Source organism: Nerophis lumbriciformis, linkage group LG15, assembly GCF_033978685.3.
Source record: "Nerophis lumbriciformis linkage group LG15, RoL_Nlum_v2.1, whole genome shotgun sequence".
NCBI lineage: Eukaryota > Metazoa > Chordata > Actinopteri > Syngnathiformes > Syngnathidae > Nerophis > Nerophis lumbriciformis.
This window is the reverse complement of record NC_084562.2, coordinates 39,252,300-39,267,959: the sequence shown is the minus strand read 5'-3', so window position 1 is coordinate 39,267,959 and position 15,660 is coordinate 39,252,300. Positions and strand designations below refer to the sequence as shown.

Sequence of the window (15,660 nt, the reverse complement as noted above, 5' to 3'; positions counted from 1 at the left end):
CAACAACTGAGAAACACTTGATCCTACCAGGAAAAGGGCTCTAAAATCAAGGATTTACAGCAGATTATACAAAAAATTAGATGTTGTGCACTAATACTGCTTTCAGTACGACTGTAGTCTGAATAAACAAATGGGTTCAGCCTCATGCTTTGACCACAGCATCAGTCCTGCATGACGTGTGCCACAGAATTAGAACTGGTGCAGGGAGTATTCCACAAACACTACAATTGGTGGTCAGCCTGTCTACTGTGGGCCTCTTTAGTAATAGCATCAAGCTATGTGGGTTTTTTTTTTCTACTCTTAGTCACAGACTCATCACATCGAGGTGCAGGACTGAATGGTACAGGAGAGCAGCAATCACACTGTTGAATACACGCACACACAAACACACGCACACACAAACACACACACACATATGCTAAATACTGACCTACAATGTGGAATTTGTTCGCAATGTAGGTCTATTTTGTACAGTAAATTATTATGTATATCTATATAGCCTATATATATATATGTGTGTATGTATGTATATTTATTTATGGTATAAAGTACCAATGATTGTCACACACACGAGGTGTGGTGGAATTTGACCCATCCCCTTGATCACCCCCTGGGAGGTGAGGGGAGCAGTGGGCAGCAGCGGTGCCACGCCCGGGAATCATTTTTGGTGGTTTAACCCCCAATTCCAACCCTTGATGCTGAGTGCCAAGCAGGGAGGTAATGGGTCCTATTTTTATAGTCTTTGGTATGACTCGGCCGGGGTTTGAACTCACAACCTACCGTATATGTAATATACACAGTATATACACATATATACATCATATATGTATATATATATATATATATATGCAGTATATATATACAGTATATATATATACAGATATATCATATATGTACATATATTGTATGTATGTATGTATATATATATATATATATATATATATATATATATATATATATATATATATATATATATATATACATATATATATAAATATATATATATATATACACAATATATATATATACATACATATACAGTATATATACATCAAACAGTATATATATATATATATACATATATGTCTTAATAAGGTTATCCAAAAAATAGTGCTCGATACCGTAGTAGAGCGCAATATATGTATGTGTGGGAAAAAAAATCACAAGACTACTTCATCTCTACAGGCCTGTTTCATGAGGGGGTTCCCTCAATCATCAGGTATGATTGAGGGAACCTTCCGCCCGAATGCAGCTGAGATAGGCTCCAGCACCCCCCGCGACCCCAAAAGGGACAAGCGGTACAAAATGGAAAATGGATGGATGTATCATACACATATATAATGTACAATAAAATATTAATGCCGTCAAGCAATTAAAAAAATAGCTTTTAATTAATTAATGACGTCTATAATTAATTATTCTAATTAAATATTGAAATTAAACTAATTAAAACAAAATGAAACCAAAAAAAAGAAGGAAAATATATAGCAAAAATGCACAATGTAAAAATAAAAGGCTACACTTACAATAAAAACTTTTTTCTTAGGCTTTTTAAAAAATATATACAAATATCGCGGCTCAGTGGAAACGTTTGGATACCCCATATAGACAAACCTGTTGAAACATAATATTAAAGAGTATCTTCACAATTGCACATTTCAAACCTTGCACATTTACATGTATACTCTGATTACACAGTGTTGACACTATAATAATGAATAATACATAGGGTGTTAATAATTTAGCTTCTATTTTATTTTCTTTATTTTATTTTTGATCGTACTGTCTATAAATGTGGCTGCTGTCCATCTATCTTAAACCATTCACATTAATCAGAAAATATGTATTTTTTAATAATATATATACATAAATATGAAAAAATAAAATAAATATAAAAAATACAAATATACACTTTTTATTATAAGAATTTTAAATATTTATTTGATTTCTCTTATTTCCGTATTTCATTCATTTTCCACAAATATTTTTTGCAATGATACCAAGCTACAGTAACTTGGTCATTGCTCTGAGGAGTAGTACTGCATCTCTTTTGGTCAAGCTTAAGTCTGTAAGAACCTGTGTAGGTGTGCATGCTAAGAGACTTGGATAGCTTTTTTTTTTTTTTGCTAATAAACCAAACTGAATGACCACAGAGGACCCTGAATGAGGCTCTTTCATAAAACCACTGCAGGAGCTGACTACACGGCCCTCATGGCGAAATCTTAGTCATGTACACTATGGGAGAAAACCACCATTTGCTATTAGTAAGGATGTCACGATCAGGGTTTTATGCTGCCGATTCCGATACCGGTCTATACCAATACAGATACCGATAACATGTATTAACTGTAAAGTTTTCTATTCATTTATAGTGAGTGTTATTGACAGTTCAACAATATCAACACAATATTCACACTAGTTCCTTAATCCCTTTTATTACATAGAGTACAATTGTTTGAGCAAAACAAAGCCAAGAGTACACAATAGCTAAACAAAAGCAAAAACCATTATTTACTACTGTTTTAAATCTTGTGGTGTTTCCCTCAAAGTCTTCCTGTGTCCAGAGAATTATTCCTTAAATTTATGAACAAAAGCATAATTTTTTTTTTTTTTTTTTTTAGAAAATACAATAATAGCCTAATAACTCTAGTATCAGTCATGTTACTGACTGTGACAATGCTGACTGCTATCCCCTGTCTAACTCTTATTAATCTACTTGCTAATTTCCTGTTTATGGCTACTTATTTTCTGCTTTACTATGCACTTACAGTATTTCTTCAGTTTTTTTTTCAAGCAAGCTTAGCCATTAGCATGCCTGCTCCTGGCTTTCTCTCGGTGTGTAACATGTTTAGCCTCGTCCTCCAGTGATAATAATACATGATAATTATACTTACGCTACAAAGAAATGCTGTTTATATTCTGTAATGGAGGTGATTATTATTAACTTAAGGGAGGGTCTCTACACTGTGTATGGAGACACAAAATTAGCTGTTAACCGCTTGTCAGCCGGGGGACTAAAAATAAATACACTATCAGCCAGAGGAGATCGGCATATTAAGGCATTATTAAGCAATGGCTATCACGCACTTTTTCCCAAAAAATGGCCGATTGATTAGCACTATTAGCCTCACCCCTGCAGAAGTCAAATAAAGTGCATTTTGAAAAGTTATTGTTTAGATAGACACAAAATATGAATTGACTATAAATAAAAACCTCAATACTGTATGTCATATGTATATTTTGAGCTCACCTAAAAAGCAAGATTATTGGACAAACATGGTGGAATCAGCTTACTTATCTGGCAATGAGCTCCCTCAAAGCCGGGCTGGCAGTTGCAGATATACTCGTTGAAGACATCACCTCTTCTGGTGGGAGCGATCACCTGGCACGAAGCATCGTTCTTACAAGGGTTGGGACTGCAAGGCCCTAAGAGAAGCAAGGCGAATAATGACAGTAAGCTTGCAATTCAATTTACGACTTTTTACATTCAGGACATTTTTTTTTAGCGGCCTTGCCTGTTTCTGTCAGGTTGCATGTGTCTCCAGCAAAACCGTCCGCACAGATGCAGATGAAGGGCTCTTCTCCTACACCTGTCACGCACGTCGCCCCATTATAACAATGATTCACCTCGCAGTAGTCACCTAGGGGAAATGTTGAGAAATGTCAAACAATTATGTCAATATGGACAATTTTGTTACATATTCTGTCATATAGTACAGGGTCCCCCAACCTTTTTTCCACCAGGGACTAGTTTAATGTATGCATTATTTTCACGCACAGGCTTTCTATGTGTGGCAGATAAAAAACAGCAAAAAAATAAGCATGAAAAATTAACCTTTGGCTATAATCTGGCACATAAATATTTTAAATGTCCATTTATGTGCACTGTAGTGTTGTCTTGATACCAATATTTTGGTACCGGTACTGGTACCAAAATGTATTTCGATGCTTTTCGGTACTTTTCGATACTTTTCTAAATAAAGGCGACCACTCTCTCCACCATACTTGCCAACCTTGAGACCTCCGATTTCAGGAGGTGGGGGGTGGAGGCGTGGTCGGGGTGGGGCGGGGCGTGGTTGGGGGTGTGGTTAAGAGGGGAGGGGTATATTGACAGATAGAATTCACCAAGTCAAGTATTTCATACATATATATATATATATTTATATATAGATATATAGATATCTACATCCTGAAAATATGCAACCAAAACTGTGTTTAGATAATTGATACTTCAAACTTGCATAAATAAATATTAAGGAATATAACATAACTTGGCTTCTGAGAGTTTCAAAATGTAATGAATAAAATGCTAAAGTTGTTGATAAACAAGCAATTATTTTAATAATTAAATATGCTCATTTTAAATGAATTATTATGATAATTTAAAATCAATTATTTCAATCAATTATATAAAATATATAATGTATAATTCTATGGCTGGATGTAATAAGGAGTCAGGAAAAAATACAAATAAAAATAAAATTGATTTTGATGTTTTTAGCAAAATATAGTAAACATGTATTTACTTTTTTTTTTTTATTAATAAATATATTTATTTTTAGGTAAGATAAACATAATAATACAATTTATCTCTAGTCTGGATGATTTAGTTCTTGTCACCCTGTTGTCCTCCCGTCATGAAAAAAGGCTGTCCTCACTCAGGTCCGCATGGAGCTGGAGGGGGCGTGGCTTCTAGCTCCAGCTGAAAATCGGGAGATTTTCGGGAGAATATTTGTCCCGGGAGGTTTTCGGGAGAGGCGCTGAATTTCGGGAGTCTCCCGGAAAATTCGGGAGGGTTGGCAAGTATGCTCTCCACATTTATCCATGTTTGCCGCATTTTAGCTGCTTGATATTTCTGATTAATTAAAAAACCTTGTCACGGAAGTAAACAAGGTAGGAGTTGAACTTTCACATACTTCTAATAACCAATTGTGTGTATATATATATATATATATATATATATATATATATATATATATATATATATATATATATATATATATATATATATATATATATATACATACATATATATATACATATACATATATATATATATATATATATATACATATATATATATATATATATATATATACATATATATATATATATATATATATATATATATATATATATATATATATATACATATATATATATATATATATATACATATATATATATATATATATACATATATATATATATATATATATATATATATATATATATATATATATATATATATATATATATATATATATGTATGTGTGGGGAAAAAAATCACAAGACTATTTCATCTCTACAGGCCTGTTTCATGAGGGGGGTACCCTCAATCGTCAGGAGATTTTTCTCCTGACGATTGAGGGTACCCCCCTCATGAAACAGGCCTGTAGAGATGAAATAGTCTTGTGATTTTTTTCCCCACACATACATATATTGCGCTCTACTACGGTATCGAGCACTATTTTTTGGATAACCTTATTAAGACATATATATATATATATATATATATATATATATATATATATATATATATATATATATATATATATATATATATATATATATATATATATATATATATATATATATATATATATAGTCCGCTTTTGGGCCCCAGCCAAATTTTTTAAGCCCAATGCAGCCCCCAAGTCAAAAAGTTTGGACATCCCTTCCCTAAGGTTGAGAAACACTGGTGTAATGAGTGGAACTAAAACAAATGTACAGTATAAATTTTGGACCGCGTGAACTTTAAATGCACGGACATAGTTTTGCATGGCCACTGCAATAAAGTGTGTTCAATAATTGTCCTGGGTGAAAACAATACTATTGGGGTCGAATTTGTAAAAAAAAAAATAAAAATAAAAAAAGGTTTATTTTTATGTAATATTTTTTGCAGTGGACAACGGTATTTATTATTTTCTATTTAGTGCTGTCAAACTATTAGTTTTAACATCAGAATTATCACACTTTTTGATTAATCACAGTTAATTGCCTGCTTGCATAATTTATATGTTTTTAAAAAGACGCCAATATTTTTACACAAATGCAAATTTCTTTGTCAAAATGTCATACACGATCTCCATACACATTTTTCAAAGGTTATACTTGAATGTGCGCCATTTATTTTTTTGACCTATGCATTGACTTGATCACTGACCATATGGCAACTCGTGCCACTTTTCAGTTAATCATCCACAAATAGAGCATGTGTGGGCAAAATCAATTGTGTGATCAGTCCACGTTTAAACATGGTTAATGCCATCAATCACATGCACTAATGTGTTAACTTTGACAGTTTGAAACTGTATCTATTTTTCTTGGCTTCATGCCCCTTATGGTTTAGGAATTCACATTAGTCGCATAATTTTGTTCTTGACATATGTGTATGATGAGATTATCGCAGATCTTCAAGATGCAACCTTTTAATCAAAATTGAATAATATGATTTTGAGACTAATTTGGTGGATTTAAAGATTCCTTTTTTATTTATTAATGAAACTGTAAATACCGTAGGTATTTGGTTGGTAGATTTTGAAATGTATTGTATTGCATTGTATTTTGTATATTATATGAGGATGTATAATTTAACTGTGGGTCTCTGTCCATAAGCTGTGTGCTTCTACAGATGACCTTTTTGCTGATATTAACAAAAGAAACAATAATGAATTACAAAACTATATCTGTCTGTAAATAAATACATTAAAAAAATAAATAAATATGCATGCATTTGGGCATCTTGATGTATTTGTTGTGTCTACCATCTTCAGCGTTTTACATGAAAAAAATGTAGTCCTTATGTCTACTGTAGAGGCCATTGGAAAAATGACTGTATGTTACCAAAACCAGCTCAAACAATTTAACAATTGTGCTTAAAACACATTCAATACTTAAATTTGCAATTCCAGTAGGAATTGCGTGTGAATGCCCTATGTGCGGACATCAGTGCATGTGCCTCACAATACAAAGGTCCTGAGTTCAATCGATCTTTCTGTGTGAAGTTTGCATGTTCTCCCCGTGACTGCGTGGGTTCCCTTTGGTACTCCGGCTTCCTCCCACTTCCAAAGACATGCACCTGGGGATAGGTTGATTGGCAACACTAAATTGGCCCTAGTGTGTGAATGTGAGTGGGAATGTTGTCTGTCTATCTGTGTTGGCCCTGCGATGAGGTGGCAACTTGTCCAGGGTGTACCCTGCCTTCCGCCTGAATGCAGCTGAGATAGGCTCCAGCACCCCCTGGGACCCCAAAAGGGAAAAGCGGTAGAAAATGGATGGATAGATGCCCTATGTGCGTAAGCCCTATGTGGAACTAAACTGCTTGAATTCCCAGAGTGAGTGGAGTGTGTGGATGTTGTAACAGTTCGAATCGGTTGAGAAATGTGGAGATTTTTGTACATTGCCCATTCATTTTCAATGGGCGTTCCTGGTAATTCCGGGTAATCAGGGAATATTCTGAACCGGGAAACATGCTGGCTTGAATGTCCAAGGCGAGCGGAGTGTGTGGATGTTGGAACAATTAAAATCGAATGAGATTGTATAATGCCCTTTCATTGTCAATGGGGAGAAAATTCCGGGAAATTCCAGGAATTTTGCGATATGGAAAACATGTTTAGCGTTCGATATATTGGAAGAGTAGTGTGGGGGGATGGTTGAAAGGTCGGAATCAGGTTTAAAAATGGCACAACATTTTGAGAATATAGGGCATTGCAGAACTATGAATACGTCCATTCTTTTGAATGGGATTGTCCTGGAAATTTTGGGAAAACCGGTAATTTGCCAGCACAATTGTCCTAGATGATATGAATGGTTTGGTGTTGGAATTTTTAAAAAACGGTTGAAAAATGTTGATGTAATAACAGTTTTTTTGTTCAAAGAATAATAGGAGCGTTTTGTTGTGCCGACTAAGAGGAATGTTTTGAAGGTGGAATGGTAAAGAACGGTTGAAAAATGTGGACTGTGAAAACTTTTAAGGAAGAAGTGAAAATAGGAGCTGAGTTTGGAAAACCGGGAATTTTTTTGAACATGGAAAATGGTCATTTGCTTGTCCAAAGTGAGTGGAGTGTGTGGATGGTGGAATGGTTCAAATCAGGAGAAATGTGGGAGTTGTGCATGTTTGAAAATTAGCCCATTCATTTTCAATAGGCAAAATGTCCCTTGGAAAACTGGGAACATTTGGTAATCCAGGATATTTTTTGGGGGGGGGGGGGAGCGCACTAAACTTTTGCATAGGAATAATAATAAATTAATGAATGAATAATATAGATTTTTTTGGTGTAGCATCTTACATGTGTGAATGCTTATTACACCTGGGAAACACTCAATAACTGTACAAAAAGTTAATGACAGGTTTAATTCATGTTGTATAGTGAATTGCATTTCAAATATCTTATGAAACCTTGCTGTGAAATGCTTGCCACTGTCAAAACAACAGTCTTGGATTGGATTGCGAAAATGAATCCAAGAAATCCAATGGGAGTGGCAAGAAACAGATTTATGAGTCACTCTTCAGTCATAATCTGTGTGTTTGTTTACTCTTCTGGGGCCATTCAGGTCATGCAATTCACTCTCAGTGGTTCTTAACCTTTTGGACCTCGGGGCCTAACTTTTCCACCACAGAGAGGAAAATCGTTTACAGTAATTAGTAATCTTACTCCTTAATCATATTCAATAATTATACCTAATTTACTTACAGTTAAAAATGGAAAGCCTTGTAAAATGATATAAAAGCAAGCCTTAGTTCAAACTGATAAAAATAAATACTGATCAAATATACTGCAAGAACTCAAAAACTGAATAAATATATTTTTACATTTTATATATGTATATATATATATTTTTTTAATTTTATTTACATATAATTACACAGTGCTAAAATAACTACATTATAACTCAATTAAAAAGAAATAATAACATGATTGTAATAAATAAATGGTTAATAAGATTAAAGTGAGAATGAAAATACAGCTTCACCAATTTAGACATAATTTTTGCACTTAAGAAACTCCTATTACTTTAGCTCCAGACTTCTTCTGTTTGGTTGAAAAGTGTATCAAAACTGCTTGCCACTGCAGGGAAATTATTGGGCGGCCCAACAGTAGGCCCCAGCCCTATGGTTAATAAACACTAATGTAGACCACACAAAGTGTTTCAAATGTAGAAAAAAAATCATAATAACGAACATATTTATTGTATCGTCACGTAGTGGAGTCTGTCCAAGCCTTGTTGAATAACATAATTTATCTCTCAAACCTTTTGCAATGATTATTTGGGTGGCTCGCAGAACAAAGGGAAATCAGGATTTATGACAAAAATTAAAGTTAAAGTCCCAACGATAGTCACACACACACTAGGTGTGGGGAAATTATCCTCTGCATTTGACCCATCCCCATGTTCACCCCCTGGGAGGTGAGGGGAGCAGTGAGCAGCAGCGGTGGCCACGCTCGGGAATCATTTGGTGATTTAACCCCCAATTCCAACCCTTGATGCTGATTGCCAAGCAGAGACGCAATGGGTCCCATTTTTATAGTCTTTGGTATGACTCGGCCGGGGTTTGAACTCACGACCTTCCAGTCTCAGGGCGGACAATCTAACCACCAGGCTACTGAGCAATAAACAATATAAGTGGTTTTAACAAAGGGTGTCCTGATACAACCTTTTCACTTCCAGTACCGATTTTGGAGCCGTGAGTAATGTACCGATATTGATTTGATACAAATTATACAAAATGGATGGATGGATATACATATTTTTTTATTATTTAGTTCTATAGCGCAGAATGCTACAAAAGCCTTGATCAAGTGAAATGACTCAAACAGAGAACAATAGTAGGTATAAAAACATTATCCTAATTATTATTAAGCGTCTGTCATTAGGTTGAAATGGAGTGGTATTTTCTTTTTTAGGCAACACTCATTGGCCACAACATTTCAAGTAAGCTAAATGATGCGTTTGGTACCAAATACTTTTCAATACGTTTTTGCCCTGGAGACTTTGCATGCGTAAGTAATATGCAATTATAATTATTTGGTACTTGATTATATTAGCATTAAGGACACGTATTACATGTGTCTAGCTGTCGTGTAGCTGCTAGCTCCTAGTAGCCTATAGCCTACCATGTTTACCTTTTCAGTGAAATTTGATTTTTTGGGGGGGGGGGCAAGGGGGTCGGTCCAATGAAACCGATGAGCTGTCTTCTCAAAATGTTTTTATGGGCACAAGAAAAGTCGATTATTTGGGTTTGAAATAGTAGACATTGAGTCCTTTTGAAGCAGATGTGTAGATTCAAAAGATTGAACTAGTTTTGCTAACATACTGTCATTTTTAAGAATGACAGTATGTTGCATACTGGAAACAACACGATGGTTGGACATGATGGATTTACTACTTTTTCACATACAATCATAAAGGTAGTTGATGCTATACGGATGGATGGGTACTGATAAGGATCTGATATGATATCAGCACAAATCCTCCATCCATCAATCATACCTTTTCAACCTATATTCCATTGAATAGACTGCAAAGACAAGATACCTAACGTTCGAACTGGAAAACGTTGTTATTTTTTGCAAATGTTAGCTCATTTGGAATTTGATGCCTGCAACATGTTTTAAAAAAGCTGGCACAAGTGGCAAAAAAGACTGAGAACATTGAGGAATGCTCATCAAACGCTTATTTGGAAAATCCCACAGGTGAACAGGCTAATTGGGAAAAGGTGGGTGCCATGATTGGGCATAAAAACAGCTTCCATGAAATGCTCAGTCATTTACAAACAAGGATGGGGCGAGGGTCACTACTTTGTCAACAAATGCGTGAGCAAATTGTTTAAGAACAACATTTCTCAACCAATTTAGGGATTTCACCATCTACGGTCCGTAATATCATCAAAAGGTTCAGAGAATCTGGAGAAATCACTGCACGTAAGCGATGACATTACGGACCTTCGATCCCTGCATCAAAAAGGATATCACCACATGGGCTCAGGAACACTTCAGAAAACCACTGTCAGTTTACCTTTTGTACTGGCTTCAGTAAAATACAAGAAAATACCAACACTGTGTGCTTACTGGAGAACCAGAAGATGTGAACTGTTCAGCTTTGCACACATACATGTGCTGCAGGATTGATTGTATCAGCGATTTTACATGAAAAATTATACTTTTTTTGTTGTTGCTGATATTCAATCGATACCCAATATCAATATCACTATCGGACAACCCTAATCTTAACAATAATTTCACTGTGTACTTGCCAAGTCATTAGAAATGACCTGCTGCAAATATGCAAACATGCAGTTCTGTACAATAAAAACGGACACAAACATGAAGCAGCAGTGTGTCCGTGTGTGGTCGGGATTAAGAGATTGCAGGATTAACCAGGTGGGAGAGAAGCAGGGAGCTCTTTCAGGAAAGAGCAGTTACACAACATGACAGTGTTTCCCGTAAACAACAACACATCAGGATGTGTGAATGAGTGCAACAGAAGGTGCTGGATGCAAACACAGCTGCCAATGAGATTCTCAACAGCCCAGACATGTTTGGTGCTATTTTCTGTCAGGTCACGCGACCATGATGTGCGTGTGTGTGTGCAGGTGCGTGAAGTTGGCAGGACATTTCCAGGTCGATCTTGAGTTAGGTGAGCACACAGCTGTTCTTGTTGGCTCCAGACAGCGCCACGTATGGCGCTGTTTTTCTCTCCATCTGTAGCACCTCATACTGTTACCACAAACATGTCCTCCGGGACAACCGGGGTAAGTATTGTACAACAACATGACTGCAGATGTACTTTCGAAATGTCTTATGAATATCTCGTACTTGTTTATCCGGAAACATACCCGTGGCAATATAGGGTAAACGACAGCATGGGTCTGACAAGCAACAGATCATTCTAAAAATCAATCACAAGAGCGATAAATGATGCACCGGAACTAAGAGACGCACAGGCAGAACGTTACATGTAAACAGGAAACTCTTACATATTTAAAGAAATGTAGCACATTTATGTCAAATTCCAACTCCAATACTTTTTTAAAGGGGAACATTATCACCAGACCTATGTAAGCGTCAATATATACCTTGATGTTGCAGAAAAAAGACCATATATTTTTTTTACCGATTTCCGAACTCTAAATGGGTGAATTTTGGCGAATTAAACGCCTTTCTAATATTCGCTCTCGGACGTCACATCGGGAAGCAATCAGCCATTTTCTCAAACACCGAGTCAAATCAGCTCTGTTATTTTCCGTTTTTTCGACTGTTTTCCGTACCTTGGAGACATCATGCCTCGTCGGTGTGTTGTCGGAGGGTGTAACAACACGAACAGGGACGGATTCAAGTTGCACCAGTGGCCCAAAGATGCGAAAGTGGCAAGAAATTGGACGTTTGTTCCGCACGCTTTACCGATGGCAAGAATGTGTGGATATCCTGCGACACTCAAAGCAGATGCATTTCCAACGATAAAGTCAAAGAAATCTGCCGCCAGACCCCCATTGAATCTGCCGGAGTGTGTGAGCAATTCAGGGACAAAGGACCTCGGTAGCACGGCAAGCAATGGCGGCAGTTTGTTCTTGCAGACGAGCGAGCCAAACCCCCTGGATGTCTTGGCTCACACCGTCCCTTATGCCACCGAAGATGATCAAGAGAAGAATATCGACCCTAGCTTCCCTGGCCTGCTGACATCAACTCCAAAACTGGACAGATCAGCTTTCAGGAAAAGAGAGCGGATGAGGGTATGTCTACAGAATATATTAATTGATGAAAATTGGGCTGTCTGCACTCTCAAAGTGCATGTTGTTGTCAAATGTATTTCATATGCTGTAAACCTAGTTCATAGTTGTTAGTTTCCTTTTAATGCCAAACAAACACATACCAATCGTTGGTTAGAAGGCGATCGCCGAATTCGTCGTCGCTGGCTGTCGTGTCGTTTTCGTCGGTTTCGCTTGCATACGGTTCAAACCGATATGGCTCAATAGCTTCAGTTTCTTCTTCAATTTCGTTTTCGCTACCTGCCTCCACACTACAACCATCCGTTTCAATACATTCGTAATCTGTTGAATCGCTTAAGCCGCTGAAATCCGAGTCTGAATCCGAGCTAATGTCGCTATAGCTTGCTGTTCTTTCCGCCATGTTTGTTTGTGTTGGCTTCACCATGTGACGTCACAGGAAAATGGACGGGTGTTTGTAACGATGGTTAAAATCAGGCGCTTTGAAGTTTTTTTTTTAGGGATATTGCGTGATGGGTAAAATTTTGAAAAAAACTTCGAAAAATATAATAAGCCACTGGGAACTGATTTTTAATGGTTTTAACCATTCTGAAATTGTGATAATGTTCCCCTTTAACTTATTTCTATGAATTGGTCATTAAAACTATTCTTATTGTACTGATACCTTTTTATTCATGTAACCATTCTTCGCTCTGCTTCTGCCTACATCTTTTCGGACTTGTTGTCAGTAAACAACTGGAAATATGTAATGTACCATATTGTAACTGTATGCATGTTCCAAATACAATTGTATTCATAACCTTCTTTCTTTTCTTACTTGACTGTCTAAACCAGTGATTCTCAAACTGTGGTACGAGGTACCATTTGTGGTACGCCAAAGAAGTCGGTAAATATATACTGCATATGGAGTATCATTGTTGATGATGTTTGTGCATTGTGTGTAATGTTACAGTGGCCAACAATAATAAATATACATGTTGAATAAAAGCTCTGCCTTGTTTTTAATGAATACTTAGGCCTACTACGCTACTGTATTTTAATGTTGGTCATTATGGTGGAACTTGGAGAGCCAGGGGTTTTCTGGGGTGGTACTTGGAAAAACGTTTGTGAACCACTGTTCGAAACGATCGATCTATTGATATCTATCCTATTTATTTTTTCTCTACTAATTGAAAAATTTTGACACCTAAATACAGGAACTAAACAACTTTCGTAACAGAAATATGTTAAAACTAGGGCTGTCAGAGTTATTAACAAGTTAACTTATGCGATTAATCACATGAAATTATCACATTAATCATGAACACAATTAGATTAATCATGCAATTTATTTGACCATAGGACCTGTCTTACCTTAATTGCTATATGTATACGGTCAGTGATCAGATCAATGCATGTGTCAGTGCAAAAATGAGTGGGGAGACTTAGACTTGTGGGCTGGCTGGCAAAATACAGACTGGAAAAAACTTTAGATAAAACTGTGGGGAAATAAATGCAAATAAATGCCATGTAAAATCAAGTAAAATGTTTAAAAACGTTCCTGTATGACATTCTGACAAAAATGTGCATTTGTTTACAAATATTGGGGTCTTTTTCTCTGCAAATTTTACTTATGCACGCGAGTAATTCTCTGTAATTAATAATGATTAATTCAAATTCCAAAATGTGATAAATCTGATTTCAAACAAAATAATAATTTGACACCCCTAGTTAAAACTCAATTTAATTTAATTTGAATTTAATTCAACATAGGCTCCAGCACCCCCTGCAACTCCGAAAGGGACAAGCGGTAGAAAATGGATGGATAGATCATAAATTTACACAATTCTGTGAATTGTGTAAACTTAAGATGTTTCTCAATGTGCATTTAACTATTTAAAAAAAAAAACATTAAAGCTTCTTACCTGTCTAATCAAAAAAATATTTTGACTTTATATAAATGATCAATGATCTGCTTCTATTACTTCCCACAAAAATAAGATAGTTTGTACTAGTTCAGATTACCCGTGTAAACGTTTTCTAAATTACTCCAACGATTTGAATGAAGTTAGAATTAAAGTACAAAACGTCCCATGTAAGGTGAGTTAAAGAATCTTACCTGTGACAGAAAATAGGCAAATCAGAAAGGTGAAAGCAGTCAACAGAGCTTTTCCTGTCATGTTTGTTTTCCTCTTCGTTCAGTCAAGTTTGTTCAGAGTGAAGCGAATAGCAGAACTTCTGCTACTGCTGCATTCAAGTGCTCTCTGGAAAAATGGGAATTCTACCGGAACCGAAAGGAAAACGAATGGTAAAGCCCAATGCGGAAGTGACGTCATCCAAAGGGCGTAGACCTCTGGTCATAAAGTGGGGATTGAATTTATGTGTTTATTGTTTTACTCTTTTTTTTAGTAGTGCGTTTTTACCACATACAATTAATCGTTCAGGAATTAAATAAGACTATACATAATGTGACTATATGGAGGACACTAATTTTGGGGTGATTATCCTTTGCTATGTCTGCGATGAGGTGGCGACTTGTCCAGGGTGTACTCCGCCTTCCGCCCGATTGTAGCTGAGATAGGCTCCAGCGCCCCCCGCAACCCCAAAGGGAATAAGCGGTAGAAAATGGATGGATGGATGGATGTCTGTTTATGACTATATGACTATCCATCCATCCATCCATTTTCTACCGCTTGTCCCCTGACTATACATATACAAAATGACTGAGGCTTTTGAAACAAAACGTCGAAATAAATATGATATTGACAAAAGTCTATATTAAAAAGCTTAAAGGCCGCCTTTTTCATCAGGCTTTTTAAATTCTTCTTGGGTTCTGTAATTTATATTGCTATAATTACTACAGTTAAAGTTAAAGTACCAATGATTATCACACACACACTAGGTGTGGTGAAATTACTCTATGCATTTGACCCATCACCCTTGATCACCCCCTG

General features: G+C 36.1%; 1 protein-coding gene across 2 annotated transcripts in view; it reads right to left on the bottom strand.

Moving 5' to 3' along the window:
- LOC133616108 (lactadherin-like) overlaps window positions 1-14,964 on the bottom strand; it is a 38,220-nt gene extending 23,256 nt beyond the window's left edge. For both annotated transcript variants that reach the window (XM_061975209.2, XM_061975210.2), the window contains exons 1-3: window positions 14,826-14,964; window positions 3,516-3,641; window positions 3,295-3,426 (exon numbers count right to left, since the gene is read on the bottom strand). In XM_061975209.2, coding sequence (XP_061831193.1) covers window positions 3,295-3,426; window positions 3,516-3,641; window positions 14,826-14,886 — 319 coding nt within the window. In that variant the 5' untranslated portion in view covers window positions 14,887-14,964. The remainder of the gene's footprint in view (window positions 1-3,294; window positions 3,427-3,515; window positions 3,642-14,825) is intronic.
- Window positions 14,965-15,660: the final 696 nt, after the last annotated feature.